The 25,107-nt window shown below is 40.9% G+C and overlaps 4 protein-coding genes across 4 annotated transcripts in view; all 4 read right to left on the bottom strand.

Moving 5' to 3' along the window:
• The window catches only part of LOC118842908 (protocadherin gamma-C5-like), a 169,134-nt gene extending 150,127 nt beyond the window's left edge, over positions 1–19,007 (bottom strand). Inside the window, exon 1 of the mRNA XM_036750238.1 lies at positions 16,465–19,007. Within this exon, the coding sequence (XP_036606133.1) occupies positions 16,465–18,894 (2,430 nt within the window). The 5' untranslated portion in view covers positions 18,895–19,007. The remainder of the gene's footprint in view (positions 1–16,464) is intronic.
• LOC118841156 (protocadherin gamma-A4-like) lies at positions 101–8,258 on the bottom strand. Its single transcript, XM_036748550.1, is given in 5 exon segments — positions 101–138; positions 5,828–6,236; positions 6,238–6,829; positions 6,831–7,283; positions 7,285–8,258. Coding segments are annotated over 5 exon segments (2,466 nt in total).
• Positions 10,948–13,428, bottom strand: LOC118841153 (protocadherin gamma-B1-like). Its single transcript, XM_036748549.1, has one exon. It carries the CDS (start codon positions 13,426–13,428, stop codon positions 10,948–10,950), a length of 2,481 nt encoding a protein of 826 aa, XP_036604444.1.
• Positions 19,008–21,264: 2,257 nt separating the features above from the next.
• On the bottom strand, positions 21,265–23,786 carry LOC118842057 (protocadherin gamma-A2-like). The gene has a single exon (XM_036749725.1). It carries the CDS (start codon positions 23,710–23,712, stop codon positions 21,265–21,267), a length of 2,448 nt encoding a protein of 815 aa, XP_036605620.1. The 5' UTR covers positions 23,713–23,786.
• Positions 23,787–25,107: the final 1,321 nt, after the last annotated feature.

Raw genomic sequence — 25,107 nt, 5'->3', positions numbered from 1 at the left:
TCGTGCAGACAGAAAGTCTTTAGTCTCTCAGAAGCAGAAGTGTAGGTGATCGTGACTTGTAAGAATCAGTACTAAAGAAGGTCCAATTTCGCTGTCTAGCCTAGCGTGGCTGTAAATCCGTGTGCTTCAGGGAAGATCCTGTGGGACCCGAGCTTGAATGAATTTAAGCCTTTGTTAGTGGGCAGGAAGTTACCCAGCAGGAAGCTGGCTACAAGGGATTCTCTGTTCCAGTTCTCCTTCCACATTGGCCGACAGCGGCGCCCAGTGTCTTGGTAGAAGAATTTCAGTCAATCCTTTATGGATCCATTTTTCTCCAGGACGAAATTTTCAGTAATAACCAAGAAAAAAAAACAACCCCCTCTTTGGCAAATATCTGCTCAACATACAACTCCTTTCCCCTCCTTGTTGGAATGGAAATATTAAAAATTCTTTCCTGGCAGGCAGTTTGGTGTAGTGTATAGGTACTGGACCCAGAGTCACAAAGGTTTGAGTTGGAATCCTTTCTCAGACACTACTCATATGACTCCGAGCAAGTTACTTAACCTACTTCTGCTCTTTGTGCTAATTTAGTTTTCCTGTCTGTAAAATTTGGTGGCTGGACTTTGTGGACTCCACGTTCCCGTTCAGGTTTAATACTGAATCATTTTTCCAATGCCTTTTCAGAACACTGTTCTCTTTTTAAATCACCTTTTTAATAATAGTGGAGTTCTATCATCCCAACTACTACTTTTTTTCTGTTACAAACATGCATAGTCAAGACAAACAAATTCCCACATTAGCCATGTCCAAAGCAAAACAAAATAAAATGAAATGAATTCATCATTTCTCTATCTGAAAGTGTGTAGCATGTTTCGTTTTGGGTCCTTTGGCATTGTGGTTGGGTTTTGTGCTGATGATGAGAGTTCCCAAGTCTTTTACAATTGTTTGTCTCTGAGATATTTCGTTATTGTATAAAATATTCTCCTGGTTCTGTTCGCTTCATTGTGAACTTTTCATTCAAGTCTTCCTAGTTTTCTCTAAAACAATCCCCTTCCTCATTTTTACAGCTGAATTGTATTCCAATTCACATTCCAAAAGTTGTTTAGCCATTCCCCAATTGATGGGCACACCCTCCATTTCAAATTGTTTGCCACCATAAAAGGAACTATGAATGTTTATATATATATATATGGGTCATTTCCTTTTTCTGTGATCTCTTTAAGGTATAGACCTAGTAACAGCATCTGTGGGTCAAATGGTGTGCATAGTTGAATAGTTCTTTGGACATAGTTCCAAAATGCTTCACAAAATATCAAGAACCAGTTCATGGTTCTACCAATAGCATATTAATATACTCTCCAGTATTTGTCATTTTGCTTTTTTTTTTTGGTGATTTTGCTAATATGATGGGTATGAGGTTACAGCTAGGTCTAGATTAGTAAGAATAATGAATCCCAAGAAGTAGTTGCATTTATTCGAATTTGTGCTATTAGAAGTCATAATTGTAACTGCTTCTATCTCAATGGAACCATTCAGTATAAATTCGAATAATAAAACCAATTAATGCAATTCATTATTTCTATTAATTGAGATTTTTATTTTCTTTATGTCCTCTTGTTATTAATTTTTTTATTTACTTGTTTTGAAATGATCACTACATAGAAATCACAAATATTACTAGTGAATGTGTGTCAGTGCTTTGATGGATGAATGTGATTCCTTTGGAATAGGTATTTCTCTCCAACCATTCAGATCTTGATCCATCCATGAAATCTCACTCTATATAATTCTTGTCCACATTCTCCCATAAATCCTCCAACAAAAATATGCTCAGACACTGGAATTCTTTCTTTGTTTTTTTTTTTAACTCAGATTGTCCATTTCTCCTTATATGACTCACCCACCTTCTTTTCCAATAATGGTCTCAATGACTCAATTAACTTCTAGCTATATCATTGCTTATATGGTTCAGTTTACTTATGCTATGCTTACACTGCTTTTGTCCATTAAGTTAACTAGAAATTTTTATTTTTCAGAGATTCCTTTATTTTTATCCACAGAGTACCCTAGAAGAACATTGGCATAAAAAGATGAGGTTTGTGCTGGGGAACAACAAAAATGCTATATATTTCACCAAATGCATTCCAGCCCACTCTCTTCCAATTTTTTGGTTTGGGCTGAGACCTCTGCCCATCTGCAATATTTGTCCATTTTTTTTGGTATACTGATGCACTGAATAAAAGGACTGTCTTTATGACTTGGGATGGAAAAAGGCTTTCTTCTTACACTTCATTTTTCAAGTGAGCCCATTAAGGAAGTTCTGTAGGGTTCTGGGACTTGATTTATCACAAACAGTAGCACTGGGGATCCTCACCACATATAGGAAGAATTTTCAGGTTGGATTTGGCAAGAAATACTCTCCTTCAGAACGAGGAGTACCTTAAAATAAGCAAATGTTTCCCAGCATTATTCCTTCAGCCAATATTTGTAGGGCATGGATTTTGGTTTTCATGCTATTCTAGCTCCTCTCTTCTGGACATACTTTAGAAGAATAATTAAAAATCCACAGAAAGATTCTTGGAGCAACAACTGCCAAAGCAATACACAAGGACAAGTCACTAGTGGAATGCCACCTACTAACATTACCTAATTAATATTACCCCCATTCAAAAAAAAAGATGATTATACCATATAATAGAGTTCTTCAGTGGTATTTTCATTTTCTCCAAAGAGACTAAGTTAATGTTGGATGGTGGATACTTAAAAACTGTTCTCTTTGGAAACAATAAGATTATTATTATTATGTTAACAAGTAATACGACTGTAGCAAAACAATAACCAAGTGATTGAACTTTTTCTCTGAGAATTTCAATTATGATGGAAATAAAGCAGCCAGACTTCTGGGATACATTTAATATCATGGCAAATAACTGCACAGAATCATGTTGGATTATCTTCAATGAATGACAGCTTGAAATATCTGAATATACTCCCAAACACGCTAAAATTAGTAGTTTTAGAAGGTCAAACACTTTTAAATCTAATAGTTCAATAATACAAAGTATACAAAAAGATCAAATAAGAAAAGGGGTGTACTGAAAATGAAATAATTCAGTTTTCAAATGCAAAGAAAGAGCTATTCTGGAAGAATAATATGAAAAGTGTCTTAAATAATTTAGTCAGTATGTGATAAGACAAAAGAAAGCATTTGAAAATATGACCTTAGCACCATGCCTCCTATATTATCTGAATAAGGTTGTTCCATAAGATCCTACGTTGCCACTGTAGATTAGGTAGATCAAAAAGCCAAGAACTGATGTCACCTTGGAAGGTTACCAGGAGGCTTAGGTCTTGGTCCTATCATTGAAGTCATGGGATTTCTTAAGAGGTGGAACAAAGACCTTAAGATTGAGCTGGAACAAAGACCTAAAAGATCGATTTGTCTACTCCCCCACACCCCCATTTTAAAAGCTGTGAAAAATGAGGCCATTAAAGAACTGGAAACTGAGAGGGTGCTCACCAACTGGGGAATGGCTAGATAAGTCATTTTATGTTAACGCAAAAGAATACTATTTTGCTGTAAGAAATGATGAAAGGGGTGATTTAAGAGGTTTGGGAAGATTTGAATTAACTGATGTGGAATAAAGTGAACAGAACCAGATGAACAATTTATACAATAACAATAATATAAAAAAATAACTCCAAAAGAATGAGAAACTCTGATCAACACAATGACTTAATACGATTTGAAAGGACTCATAATGAAACTTGCTGCTCACCTCCTGATAGAGAGGTATTTGACTCAGCATGCAGATTGAGACCTATTTTTCTGGACATTGCTAGTTAGGAAATTTGTTTTGCTTGACTATATATGCTTTTGTTAGCATATTGTTTCTTTTGCTTTCTCAGTGGGGGTAGGGAAAGGGGTTGAGATGAAAATAAAAAGATGAGGCTTCGAGACAAATTTTCTGACTTTCATCCAGTGATTTTTCAATAACAAAGCAAAGTCCTATTCAACACATTTGACAATATAGATCAAGACCTAGAAACCATGCCTTATTTTTTCTTTCTTTTATTTTCTTTTCTTCCTTCTTTTCCTTTTTTGGTGGATGACACAAATATGGAAAGGGCATTTAATATTTCAGATGAAAAAAATTAAGATTTAAATTATCTTTACAGACTAGAAATACAAGCCTAGACTAAGGAGATTAAATATAAAAGGACTAAATATAGAATCTCATGTTTCCTTCCCAAACTATGACTGCATCAAATAGAAGACTGAGGAGAAGTGTCTTAACAAAAATTGATTTGAAAAAGTTGTAGCAATTTCAATTGATAGAAAACTCGATATGAGCCAACAGCATGATGCAGATACCAAAGAAACAAATCAAATCTCATACCGAATAATAAAAATACTTTGTTCAAAATAAGAGAAGCAACCCCGTGCCTTCCAACTTTGTACTGGTGAGCCCATAACATGGGATTTTTATCTTTAGTCGGAAGTCAAGATTTGAGATGCACCTTCATAAATTAGAAGGACCCCAAATTGTCAGTATTGAAACAGGGAATACTATTGTGCTAATAAGAAATGAGGAGCAGACAGACTTCATAATAGCCTGGAAAGACTTATATGATCTGATGCGGAGCGAGGGGAGCAGAACCAGGCGAACATTATACATGATTAGAGACACATGGTATCTGTGATGACTAACTTTGATAGACTTGGCTCTTCTCAGCAATGTAAGGTTCTAAGATGACTCCAAAAGACTCATGATGGAAAAAGCTATCCACATTCAGAGAAAGAATTATGGAATCTGAATGCAGATTGAAGCAAACCATTTGCTCTGTCTCTCTTTTTTGTTTTGTTTCTCCTTTCTTGTGGTTCGTTCCATTGGTTTTAATTCTTCTGTACAACTTGACTATTGTGAAAATAAGTTGAATGTGAAGTTATATGTAGAACCTACATTGGATTACATGTAGTCTTGGGGGGGAGGGGAGAGGAGAGGGAGGGGGTGGGAGAGGGAGGGGGTGGAACTGAGTGTGGTAAACTAAAAATAAACTAAAAAGAAGTATGGAAACAAGAATAAAAAAGGACAGTTGAAGGAACTGGAAATTACACACACACACACACACACACACACAGGAAGAGAGTTAAGAAACAAATAACAGCAACCTACAGATATTCAAAATACAGAAAAGAAGGGAAGGGAATAAGTATTTGCATAGTGCTTACTATGTACCAGACACTGTGCTGAGTACTTTTTTTTACAAATAGTACTTATTTGAACAACCCTTTGAAGTAGATGCTATTATTATCCTCATTTTACAGTTGAGGAAACTGAGGAAAACCAAGTTAAATGTCTTGCCCATAGTCACATAACTACAAAGTGACTGAGGACAGATTGGAAATCCAGTCTTCCTGATTTCAGGCCCAGTACTCTATTCACTGTGCCATCAATGGACCCTAACGCTAATTCTAAGAATTAGAGTACATCCACTGCATCACCAACTACCTCTAATTCTATTTCTAAGAATTAGAGCGATTCTGTGTAGCTATGGAAGATTTATGTCTAGATGCACACAAGTTTGTAGAGAGTCAAGTTGGTGCTTAATATAAAGAAAACATGTCTAACAATTAGAAGTTTTCAAAAATGAAAACATTTTGTATCATTTATATTTCTATTGCTTGTGCTCTCAAGCTGAGGCTTGCTACCGGTAAGGTTGTTGGAAAGAAGATTCTGACATTTGGATAGGGGTAAGACTAGGTGAAAACTAAGATTCTCTTCAAACTTAAGTTATAATTCATAGAATATTAAATATATATATTAAGGATTAAACTTAAGCCTACCTGTAAGAAGGACCTCATTAGAGAGAATTGATTCATGGGGTATTAATGGAGGTTCCTTTTTATCAGAGCTCTGCTGAAGTGATAAAGTGTCTGCATAAATTGGTCCCAGAAATATCAATTGGCTTTTCCGAGAGTCAGCAGCGAAGGAAACCTCTTGGGTATGTGTTTGGAGAAACGCTCTCACTCCATCAATGCCCACAAATTGGGAGGAATGGATGTTTCCAAAATGCCCTCTCGGTGCACTCAGCAGCTTCGAGGTCCTCCACCTATGTAATCTGAGCGCCAGTAAAATGACAATGAAGGTGAAGAACAAACAGGAAATGGCAGCCACAGCAATGACGAGGTAGAGTGTGAGGCTGGAGTCTTTAAGGTCATCTGGAGCCTTTAAGGTCATCTGGAGCCTCGGGATTGCTGAGTTCAGAGAGGATCTCGGGGATGCTGTCAGCCACAGCTATGGTGATACTAACAGTGGCAGAGAGAGGGGGCTCCCCATTATCTGTCACTGCCACTGTGAAATTCTGTTTGAGGGCATCTTTGTCCAGGAATGCCCGCACAGTCCTGATCTCCCCCGAGTGCAGGCCCACGAAGAAGAGTCCAGGTTCTGTGGCCTTGAGCAGGAGGTAGGACAGCCAGGCATTCTGGCCAGGGTCTGCATCCACTGCCACCATCCTGGTTACCAGGGAGCCTGGTTCTGCAGAGCGGGGTGCCAGCTCCACTCCAGTGGAGCCATCTGTGGGGAAGGCTGGGTACAGGATTTCTGGGGCATTGTCATTCTGATCCAAGATGAGCAGAGTCAGGGAAACGTTGGTGCTGAGAGGAGGGTCCCCAGAATCCCTGGCTGTCACTCTTAGCTTCCGTTCTTGGAACTGTTCATAGTCCAAGGAGCTCAGAGCATAGAGGACGCCAGTTTCAGAGTTAATGGAAACATAGGAGGAGAGAGGTACACAGTATACCGAGTCATCTGTAATGGAATAAGTGATGTGTCCATTCTCCCCGATATGAGTCATGAGCAGAAAGAGAGTAAATGGAAGTACCTCTGGGATTGTTCTCCGTGACATAGGCTGAGTAGGATGTCTGGACAAAAACTGGGGGGTTGTCATTGGTGTCTTCTATGTGCAAGGAGAAGTAAGTGTCAGTGGACAGAGGCGGGTTCCATCCATCTGTAGCTGTCACTGTGATGTTGTATATGGAGACTTGCTCCCGATCCAGAGCATTGTCGGTCATAAAACTATAATAATTCCCATGGGACTTTTCAAGTTTGAAAGGCAGATGTTCTGGGATGGAGCATGTGACCTGGCCATTGTCCCCAGAATCTCTGTCGTGCACATTGGAAAGGGCAATCACCGACCCTGCAGAAGAATTTTCGGAGATTGAGCTGGTAACGGAAGTGATGGTGACATCGCAAGCGTTGTCATTCACATCCAGTATTTTGATCAGAACCTTGACTCCGGCCAGAAGTCCCATCTCGGGCTTCAATATCTATCTCATAGAAATTGCACTCCTCATAATCTAGATTTTCCAATACTGTTACATCCCCAGTTAAAGCATTCAGTTCGAATAGTTGTGAGATTTTCTCGGTAATTTTCCTGAAATAATAAGATACATCTCCATTCATTCCCTCTTCGGAGTCTGTGGCTTTCACCCTGAGCAGACATGTTCTCACTGGTCCGTTCTCAAGAACACTAACACTGTATTGGGACCGAGTAAACTCTGGCACGTTGTCATTTGCATCAAGGACAGTCACGAGGATTAGCACAGTGGCAGAACCAGCCGGATTTCCTCCATCAGAGGCAGTGAGGGTAAGGTGATGGACAGGTTCCTCCTCTCTGTTCAGGGCCCGCTCCAGCACCAGCTCAGGGTACTTGGCATCATCTCTTCCGTTTTGTACATGCAGAGAGAAGTGATGGTTGGAGCTCAATTTGTATTTCTGCAGTGAATTCACCCCCACGTCTAGATTAAAGGCTTCTGGAAGGGAATATCTAGTTCCTGGCACTGCACTTTCGCTGATTTTGATTTCTCTTTCTTCTGTCCCAAAGCTGGGGATGTTATCATTTACACCAGTCATTTCCACTTCTACTCCATAAATTTTCACTTTGTCCTCTAGCAGAATCTCTATATTTAGAGTACACACGGACGCTCTCCCACACAGCCCCTCCCTGTCTATTCTGTCTGCTGTGACTAAGCTGCCGGTTCTGACGTTCAGAGCGAAATGCTGCTTCTTACCTCCGCAGACAATGCGGGCTCCTCGATCCAACAGTTCCCATGGTTCCAGCCCCAGGTCCTTGGCGATGTCACCCACGAAGGCGCCCTTCTCCATCTCCTCCTGCCCTGAGTAGCGGATCTGCCCGCCCCTGGCCTCCCACAGAGTTCCCAGGAGAAAACAAAGCAGGACTCGCCCTCTGAAGCCTGGAAGTCTCTGCGGAGCTGCCATTGTTAACTTGCTGCAAACATTTCTTCTACTTATTCTTCCAAAAGTTCTCTCTGGATCAGTTCTTATGTCTTCTAAATCCCTGGAGATCGGTATTCATCACGGTTTACGTATCTGGGAATGTTTTCTGACTGATTCAGTTCTGCTGATGGACTTGTGTGTCTGAGCAGCCTTTCCTTTGTGAGCCTGAGCAATTTCTGGCTTTGTCGGTTGCAAGTCGGGAGGCTCTGGCTAGATTTCTCTACCTGATTCGTGAACAGCGGCGCCCGGAGTCCTAACCAGTTATTGCATCACTGGCAAAGCATTGAAACTATAGAATGCTTGAATTCCAATTAATTGCCATTTTGGGGAAACATACATCTGCTTCATCTAGTTTTCTCGAAAATTACAGAGAGCATTGATCCAAAGCAGGGATTCCTCATAAATTTTTATCATATTTTATGTCATTTTATTATATTCAAAATACATAATTTATTTTTAATGAGGATTTTTCAAAATAGTGGTGTGAAAAGTATTCATGCTCCCTTTCCATTTCTTTACTCTATTTTATTTTGCCATTGTAGATATCCAGTTCCGATATTAAACTTCTAGTAATTCCCAAGATATAAAATTAATTATTTTTTTCTCCTTCCTACCAAACTCGAGAAACATTTAGGTCAAGTTAAGAGCAGACCACTTAGGCTTTTGTGAGCTAGAGACTGGTGTCTCTGACTTGTTAAAACTGTTGGCCCTCTAACTTTCAGTAAGAGAATTATTCTGAGTTGTTGGTCGACGAATGAAAATAAACACTACTTAATGGTTATCTACCTTTCTGTGTTATCCATTAATGAAGTGTGTGTGTGTGTGTGTGTGTGTGTGTGTGTGTGTATTAGTGACTACACTATATCCCTTGTAAGCTCTGGGGGACTCTTTATCCCTACTCACTCCCCTTCGAAGAGTTGGATCCCAGAACTTTGCTACATCTCTCCATCAGGATTCTAAGGGTGCCCCTAGGCACAGGGGGGTAACTTTCTAATGTTATTGCTTGAAGTTCCCACCAGTATGCTTTCCCCCAAGTTTTTCTGTTGATAATGAATTTAGTCACCCAGCCCTAAGTAGATTTCAGAAAGGGACATTTACTGAGGTGATACATAAGCATGAATGGTTGGTAAAAAACATCGCCCCCTCCCCCAGTCTGTGAAATACTCTCCTACAAGTACATATAGATTCCAGGGGGAAGTGGGCTCAAGTCCTTTTCTGCCATTCCTATGATGCTCAACAGTTTCCCCTTAGACATGGTGTAGTTTCTTTGCTGGGTTTTTTCTATAATGGATTCCATGATTCCAGTATTTGCTTGGCTCCTTTTGCATACACTGGCATCAACTGGTTGGGCATGCTGTTTACTGCACACTTTGAAGGTGCAAAGACCTCCAGGCAAGGAAGATAGGGGAGAAGGGAGGAGGTAGACTTAGACAAGGTCAAAGTTAAGACCTTTCTATCCTCCTCCAAGACTATTCCTTTTTAAGGATGTGCTGGAAAGCCACACTTGCTTCATTTTATGTAGTTTATCTCCCTTCTCTATTCTTTCACAATTTATACATGATTCTTAGAGAACTGACCAAATTTCCCAGACTACTGGAATAGAACTCCTTTCCCGTGTCATTTCATTTCATCCAATGGCTTTCAAGGATTTTTCAAACTTTGTCTAAAGTCTTTTAACTGATTCATAAACGTTCAAGTCTAGGTAAGGTATCAAAGCTAGAATGGGGTTGGGATACTTTGAACTCTTGCAGTAGAAACAAACAGCAATAATTCTCTATGAATCAATGGAATATCGTGAACTACTGAAAAAAGGAAAATCTTGAATCTGTCAGTCTTTGCATAATTTATATTAGTGATCACTCTGACTCTGTATATGCATGAGACAAGGGTTTTTATACATCACAGATCTAGGTGGCATAGTGAATAGAGTACCGGCCCTGGAGTCAGGAGGACTTGAGTTCATATCCGACTTTAGACACTTGACACTTACTAGCTTTGTGATTTTGGGCGAGTCCCTTAACTCCAGTTACCTTGCTTTCCCCCTCTCCAAAAAATATGTGTATGGGAAAATATATTCAAGTATGCAGAAATCCTGGAGTATGGGATTTTGAGTTAAGATATGGGCACATTTCATTAACATTTTAATCACTATCTTTAATTTAGACAAAATTTGGCAAGAACATAAATAGTTAAGTACACTTTTATACATTTACCTCAGTAAATTAATGATCACTATTTACTGAATACCTTGATTCATAGACTTGTTCTGTAAACTAGGACTAAGTCTTTCAAACAAAGAGCATTTTTAAAAGGATGAGTATGATAATTTTAAAACTTAAAAAAATTTTGCTAGCTGATGATTGTCAGTATCCTTTTACTTAATTTAAATCGTGAAATTATTTGGTTGGAAAGTGTATTTTTCTCATTTGTCTATTCCAATAACTTAAGTTCATGGGAAATATGAATAGTCAAATGTAAAAGTGCAGATCACAGAATATCAAAGAAACTCTTTACTTTGCCCAAAACTGAGAAGGTATAACCAGGCAGAATTAAGATGCTCCAAATATAAATATTATTTGTTTACCAAGAAAATTCTGTCTGATAAATTAGAGGAGATAGCCAATATTGAAAACAGACCCCCAAATGCAGAGAAACATGATACTTTTAAGAACTAATGCACAATGGAGTTGCTGAGCAAAAAGGCAAAAGAAAAAAAGGGATTGCAAAAACTCACGTGAGAAGTGACCAAATCAGATGTGACCTTGAGTTCTTCATTACTGTTATTTACGACCTCAGAGTCGTCATTAAAGAAGAGATCCTGGGGATGCACCATTCCTCCGGTAAATTTGAGAAAATTATATTCGATCTTCCCTTCTTCTGAGGCCACACACAGATTGTAAGAATATGGTAAAGTTCCTTCACTGTAGTTTGGGGGGAAATCAGGTTTAGCCTTAGAGCAAACATTTACATGGACACAGCTCAACATGTTAGTATTGCAAGATCTCCGAAGATGCAGGGTGATGGTAAGTGTCACTGTCATGAGGAACAACACAGAAATTAGGGACAAAGCTATTACTAGGTAAAACTGTAGCTCAGACTCGGGGTTCAGGATATCTGAGCGCTCCTCCCTCATTTTGGGTAGTGCTTCCTGTAGGCTGTCTGAAAAGGCCAAGTGCAAAGCCACAGTGGCTGACAACGGGGGCTGCCCACCATCTTGCACGGAGACCAGAAGCCGGTGCCGAGTTGCATCTTTATCAGACAAAGCCCTGGTTGTCCTTACCTCACCTGTGTGCAGCCCCAGACTGAAGAGCCCTGGATCTGTAGCCCGCAGCACATGGTAGGCCAGCCAAGCATTATGTCCTGAGTCAGCATCCACTGCCACCACCTTGGTGACCAGGTAGCCAGGCTCAGCCAGTCTAGGGACCATGTCGAAAAGGGCTGAGTTGTCGGATGCCAGGGCCGGGTATAGGATGTTCGGGGCATTGTCATTGCAATCCACTATGAACAGTCGCAGGCTGACGTTAGCTGCCAGAGCAGGGGACCCAGAGTCTTGGGCCTGCAGTATCAGTTCGAAAGTGTGGATCTGCTCATAGTCGAAGGAACGCTGTGCAAAGATCTCCCCACTATGTCCATTGACAGAAACATATGAGAACAGAGTGAATGGGGCCAGGTCACTGCTCACGATGGAGTAGAACATGCGGCCGTTCTGCTCAAGGTCAGGGTCCTCTGCAAAGACCTTGGCTATGGAGGAACCAGAAGGGTTATTTTCAGAAATGTAAGCGACATAGGAAGGTTGGAGGAATACTGGGGAATTGTCATTAACGTCTGCAATGTGTAAGGTGAAGATTTTGCTGGTGGACAAAGGGGGGTGTCCTTTGTCTATGGCTGTCACAGTGATGTTATACTTCGGAGTCTGCTCACGGTCCAGAGGCCCATCAGTCAATAGCTTGTAGTAATTTCTGGAAGAGGACTCTAACTTGAAAGGAAAATTTTCTTGGATATGACATGAGACCTCACCATTTGCCTTCGAATCTTGGTCATGTGTTTTAATGAGTGCAATAGCAGTTCCAGGCAAAGAGTCCTCTGGAATTTGATCAGAGAGTGAGATGAAGGTCACCTCTGGGACATTGTCATTTTCATCGAGAATTTCAATTTGAACGTTACAGTGTGCTGTGTGACCTCCTCCGTCCTTTGCTTCTACATCCATCATATATCTATTTGTTTCTTCAAAGTCCAATATATCTTTAGTTTTAATTTCCCCGCTGTTGGGGTGGAGGTAGAACAATCGCCTGCTATTGTCCTCGTTGAGGAAAGAGAAGGTGATTTCTGCATTGGTTCCCTCATCCTTGTCAGTGGCAGTCACACGAAGCACTGAGGAGCCCCGTGGCAAGTTCTCCCGAAGACTGACCCTATAGACATCTTGGCTAAAGACTGGGGCATTATCATTGGCGTCAGTAACATTTATCCAGATCTGAGCTGTGCCGCTTTGGGCTGGCTCCCCGCCGTCTACAGCCATCAGGACCAAATGGTGAGAACTCTGAATTTCTCGGTCCAGGGATTTTTCCAGAATCAATTGAGGGTATTTACTGCCATCTGGTCTTTCCTTCACTGATAGTGAGAAATAGGGGTCGGGACTGATGTGATATGTTTTAAGGGAGTTCATGCCTACATCTGAATCTCTTGCCGATGTGAGAGCAAATTTCACTCCTGGAAGTGTTAGTTCACTGATTTCTAGGGAAATATAGTTTTTAAGGAATTGTGGTGGATTGTCGTTAATATCCTCTATCATCACAATTACAAAGAAAATATTCATTGGATTTTCAGCGACTGTTTCGAAGTCCAGAGCACACTCAGACTGGCCCCCGCATATTTCCTCTCGGTCTATTCTGCCTCTCACCAGTAATTCTCCACTCTCTGCGTTCACAGTAAAGTATTCATTCTCTGAGCTAACCCGCAGTTTCCGAGTCCGCAAGTCTCTCATACTAAGCCCCAGATCTTTGGCGAGGTTCCCCACTACTGACCCTTTCTGCATTTCCTCTGAAATGGAGTAGCGGATCTGCTCAGAAAGCGCGAGGTTGAACAAAGATACCAAGAAGAGAAACAGTACCTGCGGCCTCCGGGCCCAGACCTTCTGCTCCGCGCTCCGTTCCATCTCTCAAACTCTAAAATCCCGAAAACCTGTGTTCAGACCACTCCCGGGTCACCAGAGACCCTACTGTTCCTGGATTCTTGTGAATATGAATGTTTCCAATGAATACTTGGGGATCAGCGTTCTGGAAATGAATGTGTACGGGTTCGCTTGCTTGCTGGCTGTGACTGCTGAAATTATTCTGCAGCCTCTCAAGAGAGCAGTAACCTAGTTCGGACGCGCCATAAGTAGACAGCGGCACCCAGAGGCTCACATGGAGAACTGCATGTATCTCGGCATTCTTTATATAATATAAAGAATGAAATATTGCTGGTCCTCCATCCCAACCCACCTCAAGCATAAATCCTTGGATCAGTCTAGTTTTCTATTCTTTCTAATAATAAAGTTTCACTGGATTTAAAATGTACAAATGTTAACTATACAATTTACACAGTTTGAGCAAATTGCAGGGCAACTCACCTATGCAACATTGTTATTGTTGATGTAATTCTAGTTTCATTTTATACTGCTTCAAAAATTCTAGGAAAGGCTAATTTTCTTCTTATTAAGAATTTATCTAAATTCAGTGGCAGTTCAGCAAAGGTACCTAAGGTGCCGATCAGGGTTTCTGCAAAATTTCTATCATCCAGCTTATGTGTGTTTGATTCAGCTGCATTTCAGTGTGTTCAGTATGTTTTTATTCATGCTGCCAACCAGCTAACTCACTTGCTTCCTTTATTATCAAAAGTACACTCTAGATAATATGCTAATTACTTAATAATTTTCTATCTGGAAAAGTAGATTCATCATCTTTATACTCTGATACATGCATGATCTCATTGGTTCCACAGTGTAGATGACTATCTAGCCACAGTTTTTTCATTTTATTGCATCAATATTCTTCTAGAAATACACTCAAGAGTAGTTATCCAATGGACTCTATATCATCCTTTATGACTTTAAATATCACACTTGAACCAGTGAAAGTCTTGGACCCATTATCCTATTCTCTTTAGGTGACCAGCCTACATCCCTTTTTATGTACATGTCTTTTGCCCCATTTCCCTCTCACAGGAACATGCTGTATCTGAATTTCAACCACATTCTTATAGATAAGAATAAATAATTGCCCTACTAAATTTATCAATGATATTTTAAAACATAATTAAAACCAATGATAAAAAAAACACTTAGGAAATTAAAAAAAAAGTAAATTTGGTATTTTCTGACATAAGTCAAGCAAATTTGAGGTAGGAAGTGGAGGAGCCACTTAAAAATACATCATTTTACTTGATGCCTATTATATGTGTCCCTGATGACTATTGTATGGAAAGCATCTATGCAATTCGTTATAAAAAGTCAGTATCAAATGCCATGGCTACTATACCTGAAATAATGGAACAAAGTCTGACTTTTTCTTTTTCAAGAGTACTGGAAGAAAAAAGAATCCTTAACCTTTTCAGGATCTAATTGATTTCCTTAAGTTGATTCGTTTAATAAAGAAAACTAAAATCCATTTATTCTAGGTACATCAAAAAATTAATGACTTAACAATTGAAACTTGGAAAAAGAAGATGTAAATCTTAAAGCAGGATTTGTGTCCCTATATATGCTCAATAATTCTACTAAAGAGACATCATCAGTTAGTAAAGTAATATAGAAAACAAAAAATAATACACAAACAAAAAAGCATAATAACAGCTGAAACATATAGAACTTTCGACTTTTGCGAAGTGCTTAACATAGATGATGTCATTTGTTCCTTACATCGGTAGAGATTAAGGACCTGTATATTTGGCTATATATAATATATAAAGTAAGTATTTATATATAGTATGTGCGTAAACTATGTATATAGACTTACTACATTATGTATTGCTAGAAAACACATGTTTGATTAAACTACATATTTGACTATGTATTTAACCCATTGTCAAAACCATCACAACGAAGAGGACAATAAGAAACTCTTGGAAATTACTGCACCTCCTCCTCCACCCCCATCCTCACCTCCTCTTCCACCACCACCACCTCCCTCTCCACCTGAACAGCAAACCTAATGTTGAAAATTATGTATTATATGCTTCAAAAATCCATCTACCAAAATCAACGTTTGAAAGTGCTTCTATTTTAACCAGTTAAGTAGTTTAGTTGAATAAGTAGAAGTAGAGTGGAAAAGGTTGTATGATGTTAACTTTGTATCAGTAGTAGTATGGAAAGGAAACTTTCAAGGATTTTTGTAGGATCTGTTCATGTTCCTATCTTACAAATCAATAGATTTATACTGCATTTTTAAAAAAGACTAAGAATTGAATTTTAGATAACTTGCAGAACTTTGTATGACAAATATAAAAAAATTACCCAAAGTGGTGCTGACAATGAAATAGGGAAAATTACTGTTTACAATATCGCAAATTCTACTAGTATTTAACATCAGATTTTTTAGGCATTGTGTTAATTTACAAACTTTTCACACAGCTTTTGTGGAGAGTGAATAACATGATTACCAAATTTTAGTGTTAGTACACCCACGCACACCCTACCTCCAAAACTGGTGAAGAGTAGACAACACAGGTGCCCCTGAATGGTTTGGACAAAGCAAAGACATGGGGATCACTTGTAAGCCATCAGGAAGTTATAATTTTCTTAAACTTTGAGAATCATTGCAGGACATTATTGGATAGAGAGACACCCTGGAAGTCATGAATATCTGTATTCAAGGGTTACCTCAGACTTATGGACTATGTGACTCTTGGCAAATCAATTGCCTTCTCAGTTCTGAAGGCTGTAAGGCTTGTGTAGCTTCATAGCTGTAAGGCTACGAAGAGCAGATAATTTGCCCCCACTTTCAATGGAAAAGATAGTTTCTTTGCTAGGGAATTCCATACACTAGGGAGATCTCACATCCAGTATCTATAATTTCAACCTATATTATTCCAAGAAAGTAAAATAGCACACAGAATTAATATACAGAAAACAAAGGATGAATGTTTCATATGTAAAAGAGAAATGAAATAAAAACTAAAGATTAAAAAGGGGATCTTATTAAGAAGGACCTACCTGAAAAGAGGCCGATTGATCCTCATTTATACCAACATTTTCTGGTGTCAGTAGAGGTAACTTTTTTTCACAGCTCTGCTGGCTTATCAAAGTGTCTGCATAGTTGGGTTGAGGAAAGATCAACTGACTCTTTCGAGAATCCGTAGTGAGAGAAACCTCATGTGAATAAGTCTGAAGGAAGGCTCTTACTCCATCTATTCCTAAAAACTGGGAGGAAGGGATTCCTCCAACATGGTCACCTGCAGACTGGACAACTTGCAGCATCCACCACCTTCTCAGTCTGAGAGCCAGCAGAAGGACAATGAAGGCAAAGAACAAGCAGGAAACCACAGCCACTGCAATGACCAGGTAAAATGTGAGAAGGGAGTCATCCTGGGGATCAGGGGAGACCTGGCTGTTGAGATTTGAGAGCATTTTGGGGATGCTGTCAGCCACTGCCACAGTGACACTGACAGTGGCAGAGAGAGGGGGCTCTCCATTATCTGTCACTGCCACGATGAGATTCTGCTTGAGGGCATCTTTGTCCAGGAATGTCCTCACAGTCCTGATCTCCCCTGAGTGCAGACCCACGGAGAAGAGCCCGAGCTCTGTGGCCTTGAGCAGGCGGTAGGACAACCAAGCATTCTGGCCAGAGTCTGCATCCACTGCCACCACCTTGGTCACCAGGTAGCCTGGCTCTGCAGAGCGTGGGGCCAGCTCCACTCCACTGGAGCCATCTGTGGGGAAGGCTGGGTACAGGATTTCTGGGGCATTGTCATTCTGATCCAGGATGAACAGAGTCAGGGACACGTTGGTGCTGAGAGGAGGGTCCCCAGAGTCCCTGGCTGTCACTGTCAGTTGAAATTCCTGGAACTGTTCATAGTTGAAGGAGCACAGAGCATAGAGAACACCAGTCTCTGAGTTGATGGAGACAATGGATGATAGTGGGGGTGCCTCCGAGGGTAGAGTGCTGTCCATGATGGAATAGGTGACTAAGGCATTCTGCTCACTGTCTGGGTCCTGGGCAGTCAAAGAGTAGATGGAAGCTCCTCTGGGGTTGTTCTCCTGGATGTAGGCAGAGTAAGCTACCTGACTGAAAGTGGGTGGGTTGTCATTGATGTCTGCCACACGCAAGAGGATGTGAGTGTCTGTAGACAGAGCTGGGCTCCCAAAGTCTTCTGCTCTCACTGTGATGTTGTACTCAGGCACCTCCTCTCTGTCCAGAGCCCTGGCAGTCACCAGTGAGTGGTAGTTGTCCACCTTCTTTTCTAATTTAAAAGGCAGATCACCTGGAATGGAACACAGGACTCGACCATATTCACCAGAGTCTCGATCATGTACATGGAGCAGAGCAATTACAGCCCCAGGGAGCACATTTTCAGGGATTGAATTGGTGACAGAGGTGATAGTCACTTCTGGGGCATTGTCATTCATGTCTAGAACTGTGACATGAATTTTAGCTCTGCCCCAGAAACCAAGACCGTCCTGAGCTTCCACATCCATTTCATGGAATTCTACATCTTCATAATCTAGATTTTGTAAGGTTGATAATTCTCCAGTCACAGAATTCATTTGGAATATTTGTGAGATTTCCCTGGGAATTTTCACTAGAAAATATCTTACTTGGGAGTTGCTTCCTTCATCTGCATCAGTGGCATTCACTGTGAGCAGCACTGTCCCCTGGGGCACGTTCTCAGGAACATTGACGGTATACACAGGTTGAGTAAACACTGGGGCATTGTCATTTGCATCCAGGAGAGTTACTCGGATTCGAACAGTTCCAGAGAGGACTGGCTCTCCTCCATCCCAAGCTGAGAGGACTATGTGGAGGGTAGGCTCCACCTCCCGGTCCAGGGATCTCTCCAGTACCAGCTCTGGGTACTTAATTCTATTAACTCCACTTTGCACAAGCAGAGAGAAATGATTGTTGGGGCTCAGCTTATAACCCTGGAGAGAATTCACTCCCACATCCGGGTCATAAGCACTTTCTAGAATAAATTGGGTTCCTGGAGCCGTGGTTTCACTGATTTTTAGTTCTAGCTCCTCTTCCCGAAAACGAGGGGCGTTATCATTAATATCGGTTATTTCCACTTCCACCGAATAAATTTTCAATTTATCCTCAACCAGAACATTGAAATTCAGCAGGCACTGGGCGCTCTGTGCACAGAGCTGTTCCCTGTCTATTCTGTCGGCGGTGACTAAGCTGCCGCTTCTGAGGCTGAGAGAGAAATGCTGCTTCTTACCTCTGGAGACAATGCGGGCCCCACGCTCATATAATTCCCTCGGTTCCAGTCCCAGGTCCTTGGCTATGTTACCCACGAAAGAGCCCTTCTCCATCTCCTCGGGAATCGAGTAGCGGATTTGGGCAGCCACGGTGTCCCACAGCAGCCCCAGGAGAGAACAAAGCAGGATTCGCTTTCTGCCATTTCTATGTTTTTGCCCAGTGACCATTACTTCTCTTCGAAATATACTCCTTGCTGTTTGTGGTTAGCTCGTGGCTCCTCTGTTTTCCTGGTGGTTCGCGTCCAGAGCATAAGTCTAGAGCAAGCAGGGGTAGGGTCGGCGTCTGTCGATATCCTGGAGCGTGTGTGTGAGTTTGTTCTTCCTGAGCTTTGTGCACTAGGACCTGGGAGAATCAGGCTAGCTCTTTCCAGTCATTTCTCTTCCTGATTGGTGAACAGCGGCGCCCAGAGTTTAAATCAATTATTGCATCCCTTCTAACAAACAATGTTTACAATAGTGTAATATGTGAATTGTCGTTATAAGGAAAGAAACTATTAAAGTTATAGAGTTGGAGGTATTTTGTATCATAGCTTTGTAGGATCATATAAAGAATTACAGTTGGTAGTGATATAATTCCTTACTGTCAGTTTTTATGAAGTTTTTATTGTCGGGTTCTGTTACTGTTATCTTCATTAGTATAAATAAACAAATTGTAACTCATCTCGGTGATAATAACTTTGTAAATGTTCTTTAGAATATAAAGACTTGTTGTTGTTTATTATGTTCCCTTTCCATCCATAGAAAAGTAAATATAAGGCTTCCCTTCATTTCAGTGTATATGTGAACATCCATGTGTGTAGCAATACATATTTGTATGTCTACCTGAATATATTATCTATGTATTAAGCTTCATTGTGACATGGTACTAGTTTGTATTCGATAATAACTTATTAACTTTTGGACTGGGCAATAACTTTCTAAAGTGTAGTCAGGGATTAAATAAATTAACTGATTGCAAGTTTGCGTTTCAATATAGTTAGCATCACTGAAGTTAGTTGCTACTTTCTTAAACGTTCTCCCAAACAACCTAATGCGGAAATGTGGAAAATGTAATGATGAAAACAGGTCATAAATAGGAGTTGGCTACAACCAAGGGTTTGTGAGTCTCAAATGAGATGATGGTAATGAAGCACTTTGCAAACCTTCACACACTTATATAAATGCCTGTTGTTGTTGTTATCCTCCAATCACCAGACCTCCAGTCTGCTGCTGATGTCATTCCCTGACACTTCTACTGCACTTCAGCACTGCAGTTTAAGCAATATTTAGAGGGAAACTATAACAAAATGGAGCAGGAAGGTCATTGTGCCACGATTTAGAGTAACCTGTCTTCTTCAGTGCAAAGTTCACAAAATGTATTTATTGGTTTTAGAAATGAAAAAGAAATAAAAAACAATATTGACTATCACAGGTAAGCAAGTGAACATGGAAATGTCCTTCAGTATTCTAAGGATTTGATATTTCTTTTAATTTGATGATCTTTGAGAGTTTCTGGGGTCAAAGTTTCATATCCTAAGGACAATGATGTAATGAATCTCTTCATATTTACCTAGGTTGTCCCTCAAATGGTAGAAATAGAAATACAACTCATCACAAGGTATTACAGTGATGGTCCTTTGATAAAGTATAAGGCATGGAATTGTTTTGAATTATTACTTCTCCAAATTTCTCCCAATCACTTCTGCAAAAAACCTATTCATGGGCTCAAGGAGACACAAAGCCTTCAAAAAAAGTGAATTAAAACTAAATTAGGGTTGCACGCAAAAACCAGAGGTTCACCCAGGCAAATCCCATGAGTCAACATTTACCAACATAGACATTTATAAAGCAACAACAGGAAAGATTACATTAAAATATTATGAACGAGAATAAAAGAGCTTAACTCTACTTCTTGCATCTCTCACTCATCCAACAAACATACACAGGCATATTATAACCTCAAAATCCAGCAAAAAAAGCAAAACAATAACACAATCCACTCATTTCACCTACTTTAAATACATGAAAGTTTTATGTCTTTATATTTTAGCTACTACAACAGACGTTTGGGCTGTTTTGATTGGAAAACACATCTTAGTAGCAGCTTCATATGTATGTATATATTCACACACTCATATACATGTGTGTTTGTGTGTGGACACATACACAGATAAGTAAAACTTCAAGGGAGTTTGGCAATCTGAATCTATAATCTATTAACAATTTAATCACAAAAGGCTTAAGGGTCTGAGCTCAGTAGAGAAATTTTTAAAGCAGAGCTAACTCAGCTTAGTCACTGCTATGACTGTGGGTAAATGATTAGACATTTCTGGGTATTAGATTTCATTCCCTAAAATCTGTGGTGGTGTCTGAATGTTCTCCTTGGTATCTTTAAGTTCTATATTGTATGATGATAATAATATTTTGCCAAAGTTAAATTTTTCTAAGACCATACATTCATATCGAGAATAATGAGAAAATGCAATGGACTACTCTAGTGAACAGCAGAGACAGAAAAGTAATAACATGAGTCACTGAAAATGAATTTGTAATTCTATTCTACAGGATAAAGTTTACCTGGAAAAATGCTTGTTCATCTTTTCCTTGAAATAAAGACTGAGTGGGTAGTGGAGGCTCTTCTTGCTCACAGCTCTGCTGACTTATCAAGGTGTTTGCATAGTTGGGCTGAGGAAAGATCAGCTGACTCATCCGAGAATCTGTGGTGAGAGAAACCTCATGGGAATAGGTCTGAAGGAAAGCTCTCACTCCATCTATTCCTAAAAACTGGGAGGAGGGAATTCCCCCAACACGGTCACCTGCAGATTGGACAACTTGCAGCATCCACCACCTTCTCAGTCTGAGAGCCAGCAGAAGGACAATGAAGGCAAAGAACAAGGAAGAAACTGCAGCCACTGCGATGACCAGGTAAAGTGTGAGAAGGGAGTCATCCTGGGGATGAGGGGAGGCCTGGCTGTTGAGATCTGAGAGGATATCAGGGATGCTGTCAGCCACTGCCACAGTGACACTGACAGTGGCAGAGAGAGGGGGCTCTCCATTATCTGTCACTGCCACGATGAGATTCTGCTTGAGGGCATCTTTGTCCAGGAATGTCCTCACAGTCCTGATCTCCCCTGAGTGTAGGCCCATGGAGAAGAGCCCGAGCTCTGTGGCCTTGAGCAAGTGGTAGGACAGCCAGGCATTCTGGCCAGAGTCTGCATCTACTGCCACCACTTTGGTCACCAGGTAGCCTGGCTCTGCAGAGCGTGGGGCCAGCTCCACTCCACTGGAGCCATCTGTGGGGAAGGCTGGGTACAGGATTTCTGGGGCATTGTCATTCTGATCCAAGATGAACAGAGTCAGAGACACATTGGTGCTGAGAGGAGGGTCCCCAGAGTCCCTGGCTGTCACTGTCAGTTGAAATTCCTGGAACTGTTCATAGTCAAAGGAGCACAGAGCATAGAGGTCACCAGTCTCTGAGTTGATGGAGACAATGGAGGACAGTGGTGGTACCTCCAAGGGCAGGGTGCTGTCCATGATGGAAAAGGTGACTAAGGCATTCTGCTCACTGTCTGGGTCCTGGGCAATCAAAGAGTAGATGGAAGCTCCTCTGGGGTTGTTCTCCTGGATGTAGGCAGAGTACGTTGCCTGACTGAAAGTGGGTGGGTTGTCATTGATGTCTGCCACATGCAAGAGGATGTGAGTGTCTGTAGACAGAGCTGGGCTCCCAAAGTCTTCTGCTCTCACTGTGATGTTGTACTCAGGCACCTCCTCTCTGTCCAGAGCCCTGGCAGTCACCAGTGAGTGGTAGTTGTCCACCTTCTTTTCTAATTTAAAAGGCAGATCACCTGGAATGGAACACAGGACTCGACCATATTCACCAGAGTCTCGATCATGTACATGGAACAGAGCAATGAGAGTTCCAGGGGGAGCATTTTCAGGGACTGAGTTGATGGCAGAGGTGATAGTCACTTCTGGGGCATTGTCATTCATGTCTAGAACTGTGACATGAATTTTAGCTCTGCCCCAGAAACCAAGACCATCCTGAGCCTCTGCTTCCATCTTGTAGAATTCTGCCTCTTCATAATCTAGATTTTGTAAGGTTGATAATTCTCCAGTCACAGAATTCATTTGGAATATTTGTGAGATTTCCCTGGGAATTTTCACTAGAAAATATCTTACTTGGGAGTTGCTTCCTTCATCTGCATCAGTGGCATTCACTGTGAGCAGCACTGTCCCCTGGGGCACGCTCTCAGGAACATTGACGGTATACACAGGTTGAGTAAACACTGGGGCATTGTCATTTGCATCCAGGAGAGTTATTCGGATTCGAACAGTTCCAGAGAGGACTGGCTCTCCTCCATCCCAAGCTGAGAGGACTATGTGGAGGGTAGGCTCCACCTCCCGGTCCAGGGATCTCTCCAGTACCAGCTCTGGGTACTTGATCCCATCAGCTCCACTTTGCACAAGCAGAGAGAAGTGATCGTTGGGCCTCAGCTTATAACCCTGGAGAGAATTCACTCCCACATCCGGGTCATAAGCACTTTCTAGAATAAATTGGGTTCCTGGAGCCGTGGTTTCACTGATTTTTAGTTCTAGCTCCTCTTCCCGAAAACGAGGGGCGTTATCATTAATATCGGTTATTTCCACTTCCACCGAATAAATTTTCAATTTATCCTCAACCAGAACATTGAAATTCAGCAGGCACTGGGCGCTCTGTGCACAGAGCTGTTCCCTGTCTATTCTGTCGGCGGTAACTAAGCTGCCGCTTCTGAGGCTGAGAGAGAAATGTTGCTTCTTACCTCTGGAGACAATGCGGGCCCCACGCTCATATAATTCCCTCGGTTCCAGTCCCAGGTCCTTGGCTATGTTACCCACGAAAGAGCCCTTCTCCATCTCCTCGGGAATCGAGTAGCGGATTTGGGCAGCCACGGTGTCCCACAGCAGCCCCAGGAGAGAACAAAGCAGGATTCGCTTTCTGCCATTTCTATGTTTTTGCCCAGTGACCATTACTTCTCTTCGAAATATACTCCTTGCTGTTTGTGGTTAGCTCGTGGCTCCTCTGTTTTCCTGGTGGTTCGCGTCCAGAGCATAAGTCTAGAGCAAGCAGGGGTAGGGTCGGCGTCTGTCGGTATCCTGGAGCGTGTGTGTGAGTTTGTTCTTCCTGAGCTTTGTGCACTAGGACCTGGGAGAATCAGGCTAGCTCTTTCCAGTCATTTCTCTTCCTGATTGGTGAACAGCGGCGCCCAGAGTTTAAATCAATTATTGCATCCCTTCTAACAAACAATGTTTACAATAGTGTAATATGTGAATTGTCGTTATAAGGAAAGAAATTATTGAAGTTACAGAGTTGGAGGTATCTTGTACTATAGCTTTACAGGATTATACAAAGAATTACAGTTCGTAGTGATATAATTCATTACTGTCAGTTTTTATAAACTTTTTATTTTCAGATTCTGTTCATGTTGTCTTCATTACCTATTAGGTTAAATAAATTATAGCTCACCTAGATGATAATAACTTTGTAAACATTCTTTACATATTAAAGAATTCTTTTTTGGTGATCATGTTCAATTTCTGTCCATCGAAATGTAGATATATGGCTTCTCTTCATCTCAATGTATATGTGAATATTTGTCCATATGTCTAGGAATACCCAAATTGTCTCTATGTCTACTTGAATATTGGCCAATCAATGACAGCAAGACAATATGTCCCAGGCCTAGCCCTAGTTCATCATTGTTTGGGCCCTGATTGGCTCAGAACGAATGTAAATAGCAATTGTTTCTGTTTTGGTCAGAAACCATAAGGGTCTCTTCCCCTGTCAGATCAATTTCTTATTAAGCCTTAATCATTGAATGGGCTTTGTGTCAGTCCAACTGACACCTGCTGAAGACCCTAGCTAGAAAAGGCCAAAGACCCCATTGCTTCCTGAGCCATTTCTAGTTGTCCTGATCTATATCTTGCTACTGAGGCTGGTGATTTGCACAGCCTTCCTGCACTTAAATAGAATTCACTTTCATGCCATGGCATCACCTCCCTGATGTCATGGTCCTCTTTGAGAATGAAAGACAAATAGCAAGTGGCAGTGTCAGCAACCTGAATATGTTATCTATACATTAAGTTTCTTTGTGACATCGTACTCATTTGTACTCGATAATAAATTATATCCGAGATTAAATAAATTATATGATTGTGTATGTTCGTGGTCTTGCAGTTCAAAATAGTTAGCATCACTGAAGTTAATTACTACATTCTTAAATGTTCTCCCAAACAACCTAATGCAGAAATGTGAAAAATGTAATAATGAAAGCAGGTCATAAATAGAAATTGACTACAACCAAGGGTTTGTGTGTCTCAAATGAGATGATGGCTATGAAGCACTTTGTAAACCTTAATGCACTT

The sequence above is a fragment of the Trichosurus vulpecula genome, chromosome 3, assembly GCF_011100635.1.
Source record: "Trichosurus vulpecula isolate mTriVul1 chromosome 3, mTriVul1.pri, whole genome shotgun sequence".
NCBI classification, from domain to species: Eukaryota; Metazoa; Chordata; class Mammalia; order Diprotodontia; family Phalangeridae; genus Trichosurus; species Trichosurus vulpecula.
The sequence above is the reverse complement of the archived record's forward strand: the minus strand, read 5'-3'. Positions and strand labels throughout refer to the sequence as shown.